Source organism: Phyllobates terribilis, unplaced genomic scaffold (genome assembly GCF_046119375.1).
Source record: "Phyllobates terribilis strain yellow unplaced genomic scaffold, ASM4611937v1 Scaffold_3__8_contigs__length_932513732, whole genome shotgun sequence".
NCBI lineage: Eukaryota > Metazoa > Chordata > Amphibia > Anura > Dendrobatidae > Phyllobates > Phyllobates terribilis.
The window spans coordinates 532,292,598-532,309,621 of record NW_027362763.1 but is presented as its reverse complement, the minus strand read 5'-3'; the positions used below and the strand labels follow the sequence as shown (position 1 = coordinate 532,309,621).

Below are 17,024 nucleotides of genomic sequence, written 5' to 3'. Positions count from 1 at the left end.
GAGGAGACAGAGAAAGTCATTTCTCCATCTCCTCCATTGCCGGCATCCGCAGGAATCACACTGCACTGGGATGATATCCGAGTGGAGTGTGGTGTTTCACACGCACCCGTAGACTTGTATGGGTGCGTGTGAGCAGAGTCTCGCAGCATGCTGCGACTGTTCTCTGATGCTGAATCTGCATGAGAAAATAATCTCAGATCTAAGCTCCCCCATAGACTAACACTGATCCGAGTGCTATGAGACATTTTATCGCACAGTGTTATACGCTCGTGTGACTCCCGCCTAAGAGTAAGCCAATGCCTATGCAGATTTAATGTGACTTTTGCCTGTGTTTTCTTTCAGCCAAACCAGGATTAACCCCTCAAGGACCAGGTAATCTTTCAATTTTGTGCTTTTGTTATTTCCTTTTCCAAGAGCCAATTTTTTTTCTACCAACAAAACCATGTGAGGGTTTGTTTTCTACAGGACAAATTGTAAGTTTTTTATTCTTCTGTTAATGGATCTGTATTAGGGGTTTTTTTGCGCATCGAGCTAATGCTTTTATTGATACCACTTTGGGATACATACAATGGATTGATTGTTTTTTTATAGGGGATTTGTATCATTTTGGCATTTTGATTTTATTTTTCATTTCAGTATTAACCTTATGGGATAAATATTTTATTAGTTTGGGCAACTGGACTAGTAAAAATACCAAATATGTTAATTTTGTATCTTTGCCATCTTGCTATTTACATTTGTGGGAAACTGATGATGGTGATTTAAAGGGCACCTGTCACGTCCTAGGTGTCCTCTAGACTGCCCCCATAGCGTTCTTAGTGATGTAATGTGCATCACTAACAAGCTGTTTTCATGAAAATTGGTGCAGCTGTAATGATTTTATAACATTTTATATACTTAGATCCTACCTGCGTTTTCAGTCATAGGGGTGTGCTTGTCATATTTAGTCCTGGGCGGGTGCAGCATTCACTCAGTGCTCGCGCCACCCACTGCACATGCACCGGGAACAAAGCGCATCATAGCGCATGAGCAGTGAAGCTGGTAACCAGAAAGCCTCACTACGCATGCGCGGGGAATAGAGCGTCATAGCGCATGGCAAGTGCAGCTGCGAACTACACACCTTCACTGCGCATGCGCTATGACGAGCTATATTCCCAGCCCCTGCGCAGTGAAGCTGGTAATCACACAGCTTCACTGCGCATGCGCTATGACACGCTATGTTCCCCGCGCATGCCCAGTGAAGCTGGTAACCACACAGCATCACTGCGCAGGCGGCCGGACATATACAAGTGCGCCTGCGCCTTGAGAGCCAACTACCAATTAAGTAAATCTGGTGATGTGCATCTCTGTAATGAGGAGGGGTGTTGACTAATGACATCAACACCATATATAAGGTGTGCTTAATTATTAGGCAACTTCCTTTCCTTTGGCAAAATGGGTCAGAAGAAAGATTTGACAGGCTCTGAAAAGTCCAAAATTGTGAGATGTCTTGCAGAGGGATGCAGCAGTCTTGAAATTTCCAAACTTTTGAAGCGTGATCACCGAGCAATCAAGCGTTTCATGGCAAATAGCCAACAGGGTCGCAAGAAGCGTGTTGGCCAAAAAATGTGCAAAATAACTGCCCATGAATTGAGGAAAATCAAGCGTGAAGCTGCCAAGATGCCATTCGCCACCAGTTTTGCCATATTTTAGAGCTGCAACGTTACTGGAGTATCAAAAAGCACAAGGTGTGCGATACTCAGGGACCTGGCCAAGGTAAGGAAGGCTGAAAAACGACCACCTTTGAACAAGAAACATAAGATAAAACGTCAAGAATGGGCCAAGAAATATCTTAAGACTGATTTTTCAAAGGTTTTAGTGATTGATGAAATGAGAGGGACTCTTGATGGGCCTGATGGATGGGCCAGAGGCTGGATCTGTAAAGGGCAGAGAGCTCCACTCCGACTCAGACGCCAGCAAGGTGGAGGTGGGGTACTGGTATGGGCTGGTATCATCAAAGGTGAACTTGTGGGACCTTTTCGGGTTGAGGATGGAGTGAAGCTCAACTCCCAGACCTACTGCCAGTTTCTGGAAGACAACTTCTTCAAGCAGTGGTACAGGAAAAAGTCGGTATCGTTCAAGAAAAACATGATTTTCATGCACGACAATGCTCCAGCACATGCATCCAACTACTCCACAGCGTGGCTGGCCAGTAAAGGTTTAAAAGAAGAAAAAATAATGACATGGCCCCCTTGTTCACCTGATCTGAACCCCATAGAGAACCTGTGGTCCATCATAAAATGTGAGATCTACAGGGAGGGAAAACAGTACACCTCTCGGAACAGTGTCTGGGAGGCTGTGGTGGCTGCTGCACGTAATGTTGATCGAAAACAGATCAAGCAACTGACAGAATCTATGGATTGAAGGCCGTTGAGTGTCATCATAAAGAAAGGTGGCTATATTCATCACTAATTTTTTTGTTTTTTGTTTTTGCATGTCAGAAATGTTTATTTCTAAATTTTGTGCACTGATATTGGTTTACCTGGTGAAAATAAACAAGTGAGATGGGATTATATTTGTTTTTTATTAAGTTGCCTAATAATTCTGCACAGTAATAGTTACCTGCACAAGCAGATATCCTCCTAAGATAGCCAAATCTAAAAAAAACCCACTCCAACTTCCAAAAATATTAAGCTTGGATATTTATGAGTCTTTTGGGTTGATTGAGAAAATAGTTGTTGATCAATAATAAAAATAATCCTCTAAAATACAACTTGCCTAATAATTTGGCACACAGTGTATATATGTATGTAAATATATATATATTATGTTTTTTACATTTTCTACTAATCCATTTCGGGGCCTTTAACTTGTGATATCTTGATTGCCTATTCAATACTTTGCAATTCTATAGCATTGCAGGGGATAGCGAAATTTACAAACTCTTATGACGTCCAGACGGTGGCTGGGTATCATAGGAGTTCTAACATTGCATACACGAGCCCTCAATAAACCCACAGAAGCCATGGCATCTGATCAGTTCCTTGTGTTCTTGTCGAGTGACCACTCCCATGTTGAAGTTCATTTAAAGGCCACAGCCGGTATTCGAGCTGCAAATAGGCACTGCTACTGAGCCCAACTGTTAGGGCGCAATCAGATGGCCGTATGACATGGACGATGATCGCATTGTAATGCTTTGTCTGGCCTTCGGCTCTCCTGACCCGAGCGGGACACCATGTATCTCTATGCAGCTGTCACGCTTGGGTTAGGAGAGCCGCCGGTCAAGCCGTGCACAGTGGTGCGATCTTATGATAGAGCACACTGCATGAACATGTACAGCAGCAATCCCTAAGGAGTTAAATGTATAGGTATAAGGCTTGGTGTTTTTTCTTCCAAACTAGGAGTTGATATAAAAAGAGCACACTTTGTTAATTCTGTTCTGCTCTTTATGAAGCAAATAGTCTTTGGTTACAAACTAGACGATGCACCCAACTGCATCTTGTGAACCCAAGCTCATTTTATCCCATATAATTTTGCTCTGTGTAGACAAACACCAAACCAGTTTGACTATAGGCTAATACTACTGTAAGGACACTTAAAGTTTTTCATATTGTGTTATTCCACTTTTAAATCTGACTGTGATGTTTATTATATTTGGATCGGTTAGGGATGTAATTTAGCATTGTTGATTTACAACATAAAGCTTTAGCTTCTATAACATTCATTCTTCAAATTTCTTTCATTAATAATTCCTAACTTATGATCATATGTTTGCTCTTTCACACATTATCTCCTTTTATTAGGAGTACTGCTTAATATGATAATGATCATTTAAAGTGCACTTACCAACTTGTATACTGGGTATCGAGTCCTTTTGTTGATTGCAAAGTGGGCTTATTTCTAGGCCAAATTTCCGTTCAAGGTCTCCTAGGAAGCAGATAAAAATGTCTTTTAGTTCCCCACCAATGCCCTTCTAACTGACTGCACACATATTACATGCCTCACTGAATAAAATTCATAGCATTAGAGAGGTATTTAATAGGCAGCTTGTGCTGCATGTCCTCCCTTTCAGTTACATAAAGTAAAAACAATTTGACTTTGGAAATGGAACCATATACAGTGATTTAGTGGGTTAGTGAGATACATGGGGAAACATACAATTGTGTGTTACTGCACATAGTATTCTGGCATTGATTTAGGCTTAGGCTACACAGCGACTTTGGCCATGACACTTATTAGTCCTCCTGACAGCTCTGTTTTGGTAAATACTTGCATTCCCCATGAAATAACAATTTTGGGGCATCTCAAAAGACTTTTAAATTAGCTGACAGTGTAAGAATATTTGCTGGGAGTCCCACTACTTGGTTCATTACTGATCACTGGTTCCCAGTCCTTGCTCTTCATGACTAAAGTTGGGCAGAGTCGTAAGGAATTTTGGTCAATCTAAAGGCCTGCATACATATTAGACTAAAGTCGGATGATCCTTCAGTCAACTTTTGACTAATGTGTATGGGGACCGTTAAATGGACCAAAACTCCACACAATAACAGTTTAATGTGTGTGGGGGACTCCCGATACTCCTCGACAGATGATGTGAAAAATAAGATGTCAGATTTCCAACAGTTGATCCTTGTTTTTCTCCAGGAGATAAGCCACTGCCAGAAGAATCTGGTGGCAGCTTGCTCATGGAGAACATTGGAGTGCTCGGTTGTATGGGGAACTTGGGGAAAATATTTCAGGCGTTAAATTTGTACTATATAATTTAATCTATGGAAGACAGAGAAACAGTCAAGTAAAATAATGAAAAAGAGCCAACCATAGCATCCAAATCAGTACCAGATAAGTTGTTCTCATAGCTATAAATTTCACAATGCACAATGATGGTAGGTGACTGAGTACAAGGGTTTGCACAATGTAGAAATCCCATAAGAAAAATATACTGTACATCTTCTTATTCTTTTATTATTAGCAAAAAAAAATAAAGATTATTAAAGTTTCTCTTCTCCCATTTTAGTAAATGATGCCAGGAGACTGAATCTCCCAAACTTCATTGTGACTGTAGCCAGTCTCCTGTGTGCAGCTCATCCCATCTACATACTGCATTATTACAGAAATAAATATAAGCAATGGTAATTCACTTTATTCTGGAGTCTTGGCTTTGTCCTGAGAGGATCTTTTAACCTTTGTTTAAAAAATGGATGGGAGTTATTGGTTTGGCTCAGCAATGCTGGACACGTTGCTGCAAATTTTTGGCAATACCTAACCTTGTCTGTAGAATTCTTCACAGACTCTCTCACTCCACTGCTTGCTCAGCTCCCACACACGGCAAGGATTGCAGATGTCAGCACACTTCAGGGCAATCTGAAAGCACAATTCAGTTCAGCAACAATGAGGTGTATAATATTCAGTAATCATATGCCAGGTCTCAAAATTAATGTAACTGAATGCCCCATCACAGTCTTTGTGCCAAGGTATACAGCACTTTATGGCTCCGAGGTGTTCATTGTAACATTTTGCAGTAACTGGCTGTGAAACAATTGGATGTATCCTAATAAACATTAGAGCACTTAAGTAATGGTCCAGTGACAGACATTGTAATATTGATTCTTTGGGCCCACAATTCAGCTACATTCAAACATATCGTGTCCCTAGTACACAAATGTATTTTTGCTTCTATGTAATATTAATTTGGCTAGCTTGTTTAATGAATGATTAGATGATACTTTTTTCTGCAAATTGTGAATCAAGTGTAATAGTACTACTCATTAGAACTCCTGCACAAGGGCCTTCTCCGATTCCCCTGTAGGCCAGTCTGAGTCTGTAATGGTCTATAATGCTAAAGCCAAATAAGGCTAGTTTTTGGGCATGTTGGAGAAAGACAAATACTGCCAGTATGGAGGCCATACTGTGTACACAGTGACTCCATCAGCTCCATTCAAATGAATGGCTATGTCAGGGTTCCCGTGGGAATACGATGGATTCCAACAGAAACCCATATGTAGTGCTCAGGGTTTAATGTGAACCTGAAATCAATCCATTCAGGGAGTCTCTGCAGATGTTGGTGCCCTTTTAATGACATTTCATACTGTTGTATGAAAAAAAGACAAAGGCCTTAATTTATCAAGATTGTCGTTTCGTACGTATGAGGGGTGTGCAGGAATAATGTGCACCAGATTCATTAAGAGGAGCATGTTATCAATGGTGTGCTCCTCCGTGCATCTTGCCAGAAATCTTACTCCAGTCAGTAAGAAACGGAGGCATATTGATGAATTTGATAGTTGGGCATAGCCACGCTCCATGCCACCTTGGCTCATTCCCAGATCCGCACCAAAGTATTCTAAGAATGATACCTTACTGACTAACCAGATATATTCTAGTTGCAAACTTTCATGGCACACAGGGCTGGGTAAAAACAGTTAAGATAAATAGCCTTGTATTCCCTGAAACCCTGCAATTATAACGCGCCCTCGGTAAAGACCACAATAATTAGCACTAAATAAAAAGGCTTATATCTCTGGAACAGTATGGAAGATTAAATGACCGGCGCCGGGTACAACAGACAGGTAGGTGCCTCTGTTAGCAACTACATGCCTTTTTTTTAAGTCCGGGATATCACATTTAAATTGGTAATTTGTATATATCAGGGGGCTTTAAAATGCTTACATCAGAACATTTAGGTTTAGGGTATTGTACTAATTTGGCTAGAAAGTGACCCACTCCTTTGCCAATAGTCAAATTGCTCATTAATAAACTAAAGAGGCAAAAAATATATGCTTTAGGTTAGGATATAATTTTTACCTGTAGCATAAAATGCCTGTGGTCTGTGTCTGTTAGAATAAGATCTTTATTGTCAAGGTGACCTTTAAAACGGCTTAGAAATTCATTCTGACGATTGATGTCTGTCGATAAGATTAAAGAACCCAATTGTTGTTCAATATCCAGCCTGAAATAACATCAAATGGTTAGGGTGATCAAAGATAAGCGAAAAACACCCATGACAGAGCTCGTGTCTCCCTATGTGAAGTGTACCCATGTGTTGGGCATGGGTTATAGTGGGCTGTCTAGTCTAGCTGGAGAACTAGACCACACATGGACAAGAGTGGAGCTGTTTTGAGGAAAGAGCAGGCCTTTTTTTAATAGTGGACAACCCCTTTAACTGTTTTTTTTTTTTATAATGCTATCATTAGCAGTCATTCTGACGGAGCTTTAGAGCTCGTTCAGAGGAGCATAATGTACCGACATGTACTATCCGAATAAATATAATGCAGCACACTGACAAATGTAATTTAATAGAGCTGTTCACACGACAGATTGGAAGAAATAGCAGCATGCATTAGCCGCTTCTGTATTTCAGATGAGACTCGCCCATTCAAATGTATAAGTGTGCATAAAAAATCCTATCCCACATGGATCATGTGTATTACATCTGAATTTTACGGATATATTGCCAATATTAACCTAGGCAACTATCATGTACATTTTAAACTGTTGATGTCTAAATACAGATGCCATACCAACATAAAATATGGACACATGGATGGCACGTTCATGACAATAGGGAAGAAAGTTGTCCAAGTTTTCTGGATGAAAATCGGATAATTTTTCATAAGTTCGTCTGACCCAGGTCTAACCCACAGCACTAAGATGAATTTTGGCATATCTAAAAATGTTTTAGTCGGAAACATTGAAAATATCATGTTTCCAGTTTACTCAATGACAATCCTATTTTAAAATAGTAATACTTTCTGCACAGTTTCTGTGTATTTTCTTTTTAATAAAACTCTATAACCCTAAATACTGTTTGAAAATAAAATGTATGAAGGGATGTGCATATTAATTATATTATATATATTATATAATTAATATATTTTAAGTAAATATATAAATATTAAAGTTATACGGTTTCATAGGGTTTCATAATACTTACGTAATTTCCTTTGACAAATGTGCAAATAGCCTTGATTCTCTCAGCATGCCTACAGTGGACCTCCAGTGGTGGTTCTCTAAAACTGATGTGTTCTACCGCAGGAATGCAATAAAATACATGTTATAAAAAATGAATTACAATGTATCAATATACAGTAACCTAGCATCTAGTCGGAGTAGTGTTTATCCCCACTAAATATAAGGTCAAAATATAATAAACCAATTATCATTGTTATATATTACATTTTTCAATGACTAAGGGCTCTTTCACATGTCCCCATGTTTACAGTACGTGTAGTGATAGTTTCCACACGTACTGGAGACACTGACACATGCAGACCCATTCAAATCTATGGGTCTGTGCACATGTCAGTGTGTTTCCATGGACCGTGTGTCCGTGTGCTCCACACGCTGACACGTCCGTTCGTTTGCGGATACACAGTCCGCAAAACATCCCACACAGATGACATCTGTGTGACACGTTCCGGCACCAGGGAATCAGCACTACAGTTAGTGCTGTAATCCTGTAATCCTCTGACCGCTGACGCCTGGGAGCTGGGTAAAATGAGTCATTGCAGCGAGCGGGCCCCGGTGCTGCGCTCAGTGAGTGACAGGACACCGCTCCTGTGAGTAGCTCCGGAGCTCGCTGCAGCAACGCATTTTCACCAGCTCATCGGCGTCAGCGGTCAGAGGATTACAGCGGAGGACACTTAGGTGAGTATATGGATCTTATTATTTTATAAATATTTTTAAAGGTGGACACTGCAGACTATTACTACCCTCATCATTGTCCCTGCTGGTGCTGATCGCAGCGCCGGCAGGGAACCATGATGAGGACAGCGTTCATCACCTGATGCTTGGGAACAGAGCTAACTGTAGCTCTGATTCCCAGGCACAAGCCCGTGTGATCATGATGCGGCACGCAATTGCCACACGTATGACACAGACACACGGGACACGGATATCTCCGGTACCATTGTTTCCGGTACCGGAAATAAACGAACATGTGAAACCGGTCTTAGACTGTATAGTGGCCATTCAAGTGAGTGGAAGCTGAGCAGCAGTACTCGAGAATGGCCACTACACAGTGAGCAGAACAGTGGTGTTCCAGCTCTGTACACTGTGTACATCCGGCCATCTTGGGTGCAGCAAACAGCTGATTAATGGGGGTGCTGGGTGTCAAACCTCCACCAATCAGATACTGTTGACCTATCACAGGGACAGATCAGTATTACTGAAGGTCTAGAAGACCCCTTGAATTGAGTAATTTGATAGATTCTGAGATCTTTTAGAGCAAAAATAGCGCTCCCAACTGCAATAATCTTATCACTGGAAAGGTTGTTGTTAACCCAACTGGCTCCTTAAAAGAAGTGTATTTCATAATTTTCCCCATTGTGTTAGACGTTTTTATTCTACAACTGACTAGTGCCGTTATCTATTATTTTAAGAGAAAAGATAATTTTTCTTACACAATTAAAAGGCTAAAACCCCATTCGCATGAAGCAAACAGATTTTACCTGGTACATGCTGGCAAGATGATGTTTAGTTTTGATCAAAAATGGCTGGTTTACTCCTGGGTGATCCACATCGTGTGCAGCTGCTGCCAGCAGCCCGAGCATTAGATCCAGAGGAGTTAGATAGCTGGCAAGCTGGATGACATAAGTAGAGGTTTACTTTCTATAGACGTAGCAACCATTCTTAGGTCCATAAAGATCAAAAATCCCATGGATCATCCATCTGATATATTCATAGTAATAGTTTGTGTACAGTAATTAAATTACAGAATTTAAAGAGGTTGTCCACTTTCAGGAAAGTGGGTCCCGAAGAGCAAAATATCTAAAATAACAAACTCAGCAGGTACGCAACCTCCCTTGGTTTAGGGCCGCCTCCTTGGTACTCATCTGCTCTTGGAGCTTTGGCGGTGACGTCACGTCAACAGTGCGTATCACCGCTCTAGCCAATCACTAAGCTCAGTGGCTCGTGCACGTGCTGTCGACCTGAGCACAGCCACTGAGCTCATTGATTAGCCAGAATGGTGACGCATGCTGTTGCTGTAATGTCATTGCTGCAGCCAAAAAACTGAGTCTAGAGCAGCAGCGTTGAGCTGGTGCTGGATTCAAGCAGGGTGAGTATCTGCTGTGTTTCTTATTTTAGGTATTTCATAGAGTTTAGGACCCATTTTTCCTAAAAGTGCACAAATCCTTTAAGGGTATGTGCACACGTTGCGTTTTTGTCGCATTTTTTCTGCGCTGTCATTTCACAAACCCTGAAGGATTTCCTAGCACCAGCAAAGTGATTGAGATTCCTGAAGTCTCATGCACAAGCTGCTTATTTTGTCCTTGCAAATTTGCAACAGATTTTCACCCATACTAATGAGTGGGGAAAATCTGCAACAAAAAAAGTGTATAAAAAAATGCTGTAAAAACTTGCTTGGATTTGCAGCAGAATTTTCTTGTGCACATACCCTAAGGTGTTTTTTGATGTTTTAAAAGTAAAGAACCTACAGATGAGTCCTTTTTTTAACTTGGCATATCCCAAAACGTATGGTATAAGATGGTAAACATACATGAAAAAAATGTATATGGTGGGTAACTCGATGAATGATATCTAATGGCCATTCGTCACCCATAGGATCCCATGTAAAAAGAAACATACATTCAAAGTATAGGACTTTTTGGTAGATGGTTACTTTATTATGGAAGACTCTGGCGGATGCCATGTCAGCCATCCTTTTTCAATAGGCTCTCATTGTATATATATTTTTGCTGAATGGGACGATAATCTATTGAATTAAAGCTTGACAAATTACATAACCTAATATAGTTTAAGAAAAGCTGTTCGGACACATCTGTATAAATGTTTGATTGCAGAGCGGATAGGCAACTTAACCAAAGATTATTTATTAATCTAACACAACGGTTTAGGTGATTAGGATACAGAATTAAGGACTGACAGGAATGCAGTGAAGTATTTTACAATAGAAATGTATACTACTTTTGGGGGTGGAAGTTGCTATAACAATTCTAACAATAAAACTCTATCATACCAGACAACAAACAATAATGGTGGGTAATGGCGTCTCGGTCCTAATGCCCTGGTCTATAGTGCGTCACAGTCAGTCTCATGCTCTTCACTATCGTCACTTAGTCAGTATGTCGGTAATAGCAATCACAGTACAGGCCCTAACAAGAGTCAGCGGTATTACTCCGTTAGGCCGCAAGTTTGTTATCGACTAGTTGCTTCTGCGATGCGTTTACTCCTCCGTCTCCTGAAGTTCGGCCCCAGGTCCCCTCTGTACCATAATTTACATCGCAGTCGACAGTTCCCCTGATCGGATCCCTCTTTCGATTCCATCCATTGTCTCACTCTCAATTCCTCTGATCGGCTCCCTCTCTCGGGTCGTCTTGATCCTTCTGGTCAGCTCTCTCTCTCGGATCCCTCTTCCTCGATTCCTCTGATCGGCTCCCTCTCTCAGGTCGTCTCGATCCCTCTGGTCGGCTCTCTCGGATCCCTCTTCCTCTGATCGGTTCTCTTCCTCGGGTCGTCTCGATTCCTCTGGTCGGCTCTCTCTGATCCCTCTTCCTCGATTCCTCTGATCGGTTCTCTTCCTTGGGTCGTCTCGATTCCTCTGGTCAGCTCTCTCGGATCCCTCATCCTCGATTCCTCTGATCGGTTCTCTTCCTTGGGTCGTCTCGATTCCTCTGGTCAGCTCTCTCGGATCCCTCATCCTCGATTCCTCTGATTGGCTCTCCCTCTCTCTCAAATCCTCTGGTCGGCTCTCCCTCTCTCTCGATTCCTCTGATCGGCTCTCCCTCTCTCTCGATTCCTTTGATCGGATCCCTCTTTCTCACTTAAGGCTTCACTTCACTTCACTGGTTGGTCCTGTGCTGGTAGTTGCGGCTATAAGCCAGGTCAGCTACTTCCACACGTTTGTACTGATACAGGTTGCTCTCTTTCTCTACTCCCCTGGGTCTTTTATAATTCCTAGATGCGGAACAGTTATCATATGACCTTGTGTCCATCTCTTTTAATTCCTTCCCGGAAACCCATACCTATTTTATGGTTCCTCTTTTTGCTCCTTTTCTTACAAGCTTTGGCTGCTTGATGGCGATGTTTGCTTATTTAAGCTTCCCTGTGCACCCAACTACAAAAGTCCTTAATTCGCTTACGACAGATGATAAAGGAGCTGAGACCCTGATTCCAGTGATGTGTCACTTACTAGGCTTCTCGTTGTAAATTTTGATAAAATCACAGTTTTCTATGCTGTAGATCTAGCAGTTCTCTGGATACTGAGCTCTGTATAACTCCTCCCACACCACTGATTGGCATCTTTCAGAGACCACTGTGCATAATCAAAAAGCTGGCAATCAGTGTTGGGGGCGGAGTTATACAGAGCTCATGATTAAAGAGGACTACACAGATAAAACTGTGATTTTATCAAAACCACAACAAGCAGTCCAGTAAGTGACACATCGCTTGAATTAGGGTATCTGCCCCTAGAATATGATGCTCTCAGATTAAGTGGCAAAAACCTAGTGACAGTTTCCTTTTAAGCATCAGAAGACCCCTTTGCAAAAGACAAAATGGATAAAAAATGCAGATTATCTGAATACACCTGTCTTTAGAGTGACTATAGGGTCAAACAACAGTAAGAAGTTACAGGGAATTATTATTAGAAACCTGAATTGATATATTATATTTATATTAAATAAATTGAGTGTGGAATAATATGTAGGTATTATAATTAGTAGGGATTGTTAATAATGCACAGCGCACACATACCTTCGGGTCTTTCAAATAGCAGTGCATAGCTTGTGTGACATCTGCAGCATGGACAGCATTGTGGTATGGGTTTTGATTATGGTAGTCTTCCTGAACCATGACTAAAACAAATAGACATACATATTAATCATTGAGCCATATACATTCATTACTAAATCTAAAGGAAATAATCTTAATTATAGCTAAATGTTTAATTAGCAGAATCTTGATGACATCATGTAAGAAACAGGAAGCCCAAACCTCCTAATCTTTAAAAAGAATGGTATTTTTCGTAACTATAAAATGTGATTCAAATATATGTATCAGAGCATTGGGTTCCAGAAAAATCAAGCTACAGTCATGGCCAAAAGTATTGAGAATGAGACAAATGGTAATTTTTCCAAAGTTTACTGTTTCATTTTTTGTAATGGCAATTTGCATATACTCCTGAATGTCAAAGAGTGATCAGCTTAACAGCAATTACTGTACTTGCAAAGTCAATATTTGCCCAGAAAATGAACTTTAACCCCCAAAACACATTTCAACATCATTGCAGTCCTGCCTTAAAAGGAGCAGCTAACATCGTTTTAGTGATTGATCCATTAACACAGGTGTGGGTGTTGATGAGGACAGGGCTGGCGATCAATCAGTCATGATTAAGTAAGAATGACATCACTAGACACTTTAAAAGGAGGCTGGTTCTTGGTATCATTGTTTCTCTTCAGTTAACCATGGTTATCTCTAAAGAAACACGTGCAGCCATCATTGCACTGCACAAAAATGGCCTAACAGGGAAGAGTATCGCAGCTACAAAGATTGCACCTCAGTCAACAATCTATCGCATCATCAAGAACTTCAAGGAGAGAGCTTCCATTGTTGTCAAAAAGGCTCCAGGGCGCCCAAGAAAGACTAGCAAGCGCCAGGACCGTATCTTAAAACTGTTTCAGCTGCGGGATCGGACTACCAGCAGTGCCGAGCTTGCTCAGGAATGGCAGCAGGCTGGTGTGAGTGCTTCTGCACGCACTGTGAGGCGGAGACTCTTTGAGAAAGGGCTGGTTTCAAGGAGGGCAGCAAAGAAGCCACTTCTCTCCAGAAAAAACATCAGGGACCGACTGATATTCTGCAAAAGATACAGGGAGTGGACTGCTGAGGACTGGGGCAAAGTCATTTTCTCTGATGAATCCCCTTTTCGATTGTTTGGGACATCTGGAAAACAGCTTATTCGGAGAAGAAGAGGTGAGCGCTACCACCAGTCTTGTCTCATGCCAACTGTAAAGCATCCTGAAACCATTCATGTGTGGGGTTGCTTCTCAGCCAAGGGAATCGGCTCACTCACAGTCTTGCCTAAAAACACAGCCATGAATAAAGAATGGTACCAGAATGTCCTCCAAGAGCAACTTCTCCCAACCGTCCAAGAGCAGTTTGGCGCCCAACAATGCCTTTTCCAGCATGATGGAGCACCTTGCCATAAAGCAAAGGTGATAACTAAATGGCTCATGGAACAAAACATAGAGATTTTGGGTCCATGGCCTGGAAACTCCCCAGATCTTAATCCCATTGAGAACTTGTGGTCAATCATCAAGAGACGGGTGGACAAACAAAAACCAACAAATTCTGGCAAAATGCAAGCATTGATTATGCAAGAATGGACTGCTATCAGTCAGGATTTGGTCCAAAAGTTGATTGAGAGCATGCCAGTGAGAATTACAGAGGTCTTGAAGAAGAAGGGGCAACACTGCAAATATTGACTTGCTGCATTAACTCATTCTAACTGTCAATATAACCTATTGGTACTCATAATATGATTGCAATTATATTTCTGTATGTGATATAAACATCAGACAAACACTAATAAAAACCAGAGGCCAACAGATCATGTGAAAATATAATTTTGGTGTCATTCTCAAAACTTTTGGCCATGACTGTACTTAAAAATTCTAAATATAAAAAAAGATATAGAAATTTTACCCGGGCCATTATGATTTTTGCTGAGATTCCTACTTTTCATATATGTGTTTGAGGGCGCAGTCAGACGGGTGTATCAATCAGACCGAGATAGGACCACAATGCTCAGACACAACGCGGCTCACCCGTCCGAGCGTGACAGCTACATAGAAATATATGACGTTGTCACAATCGAGTCGGGAAAGCCACTGGCCAGTCCGTGCATTGTGGTCCGATCTCGATCTGATTTATACGGCCGTCTGACATTTAGGTGACGTGGCCAGGCACAGGTAATGGCAGCAAGTTGTCAATTTATTCATACAGTTCCCAGAGGAATAAAAAGGAATGAAACAAGGCATAATTAATAAAAAAATATATATTCTAGAACTGTTATTTCATGCCGAATACTAGGATTCAGTAACACAGACATGGCAGGTCCCTTTAAACTGTGCATCCATTATATATTACATTCAGCCAGGAACATACCTAGAAACCTGTGCAATTTCACCATGTCAAGCTGGAAATGATGGATAAGTCCGTGGACATTGAAGAGATGACACAGCAGTGTTACAAGGCTGTTACCTGGTGAAGCAGAAATGCTTTCATTAGTTCTAAGTAATAGAAAAAGGCCCTTTCACAGGTCCTTTAATAAGGATGGATAAGAGGGGCTCCTATTTATAACTGAGGTTTCTCATTTGGTATCCTGGGGTGCAGGATTGTTCACCTTTTTATTGCTGACATTTTACTATAATACTCAACTGCTGTCTTTAGCACTGACTGTGAGCTTGTGAATAAGGGAAATACAGGAATGTGGTGAACCACAAAAGCCTTTTCATTCTTCAGTTGCCAGAAAGGTAATAAGGTTACTGCCAGTTCTTTATGTTCCTTGGAGAGCCGTGGGTCAGTAAAAAATCAATAGCCCTCATGCAGAAGCTGCAAGTTTTGAGTATAGAAGCTGGAAACAATGGAGTATGTATACAGTTCCTCTCTGGTATAAACAGACTTTGTGTGAACTTCACAAGTTTTTTGCTTTTATAAAATATAGAGACACTAGTCCGGTTCCTCCTCTGGCCGGTTCTTCACAGTGCTGCTACAGGTGATTGACACGTCTCTCCCTATTTACAAGTGAGGGAGAGACCTGTCAATCACCTGCAGCAGGAAGAGATGGCCAGGGGACCTTCAAAGTATACTTTCTCTGTGCATTTCAGAGAATAATAAACCTGGCTGCAATCGTGGAGCTAGGCGGTGATTCATGCAGCCCGCAGTTAGGGCAGCATGCATCGCCTGACAGGTTCCCTTCATTATGACTACTTTAGGTGGCGAATGCCGAGGTTACATCAAGTGGAGAAAGATCTGTGGAACGAGGCCTTTGTCATCCAAAAATTGCCATGTAAGCGCAAGGCATTATTGTGCACCTGAAGGAATCCAAGAGTCATTGCACCAGTGTAAAGTCTGACAATGGCTCTTAGGGCTTCATCCTGGTACCCCACAGCAGATATGTCTCTGCAGACCATTACTGACCCACTGCCAAACCAGTCATGCTGGATGAACTTGCAGACAGCATAATGTTTACCATGGCATCTCCAGACATGTACTTGGTGTGAACCTGCTCTTAAATGTGAACAAGGCAGCAATAGCAGACCTGCCAATTGTGCTGTTCTCTAACAAATGCTAATTGAGCTGAATGGAGCAGGGCGGTGAGCACAGGTCCCACTTTTGGATGTCGGGCCCTCTTGCCACCCTTGTGGAATCTGTTTGGTCAGATGCAGACACAATAATTGCCCACTTGGGCCTTTTATAGGGCTTTAGCAGTGCTCATCGCGTTCCTCCTTGCACAAAGGAGCAGATACTGCAAAGGTTACAGGGTTAATACCCTTCTATGACCCTGTCCAACTTTCCTCGCATAAAGGCCCATGTCCTGGTAGAATTATAGTAACATCAGGCCATTGGCAGAGTTGGAGTGGGTACATTTCTACTGATCATTAGGCCACGTAAAACTGTCCTCCAAAAATAAACTACCATTGTTTTCAAAATCTCTCTGGGTACTGCTGTAGACTCATTCCTTATATTTTGGTTGCCTACCACAGTTTTGCTGTTTTTCTCATACACTTGTGTCTAAAACTTTGCAAACTATTTTATGCATGGTAGAACTATGCTTTTATCGGGTAGATCAATATACCTTTTGATCCATCTGATGATCTTATTTGACTCATTGACTCAATTTGCTCTATAGTCCCATGTCCGTCACCATGTACATTATATGACTTTAAAAATAAGCCATAATACTGCACAAAAATGAACTACTCCTAGCTAAGCTCCAATATAAAATATATACCCAATATGTCCAGCGCAGTGGTGTCTAGGGCACCAATGGAAATGAATGTGTCTAAGTCTTTGATTATTGAATCACTGTT

The 17,024-nt window shown here is 41.4% G+C and overlaps 1 protein-coding gene across 3 annotated transcripts in view; it reads right to left on the bottom strand.

Annotated features, from left to right (window-relative positions):
* PDE7B (phosphodiesterase 7B) overlaps nt 1-17,024 on the bottom strand; it is a 500,526-nt gene that overhangs the window by 1,652 nt on the left and 481,850 nt on the right. For all 3 annotated transcript variants that reach the window (XM_073671310.1, XM_073671309.1, XM_073671308.1), the window contains 7 exons: nt 15,097-15,192; nt 12,688-12,788; nt 9,423-9,554; nt 7,907-7,998; nt 6,778-6,922; nt 5,244-5,340; nt 3,826-3,906 (listed from right to left, as the gene is read on the bottom strand). In XM_073671310.1, the coding sequence (XP_073527411.1) occupies nt 3,826-3,906; nt 5,244-5,340; nt 6,778-6,922; nt 7,907-7,998; nt 9,423-9,554; nt 12,688-12,788; nt 15,097-15,192 (744 nt within the window). The remainder of the gene's footprint in view (nt 1-3,825; nt 3,907-5,243; nt 5,341-6,777; nt 6,923-7,906; nt 7,999-9,422; nt 9,555-12,687; nt 12,789-15,096; nt 15,193-17,024) is intronic.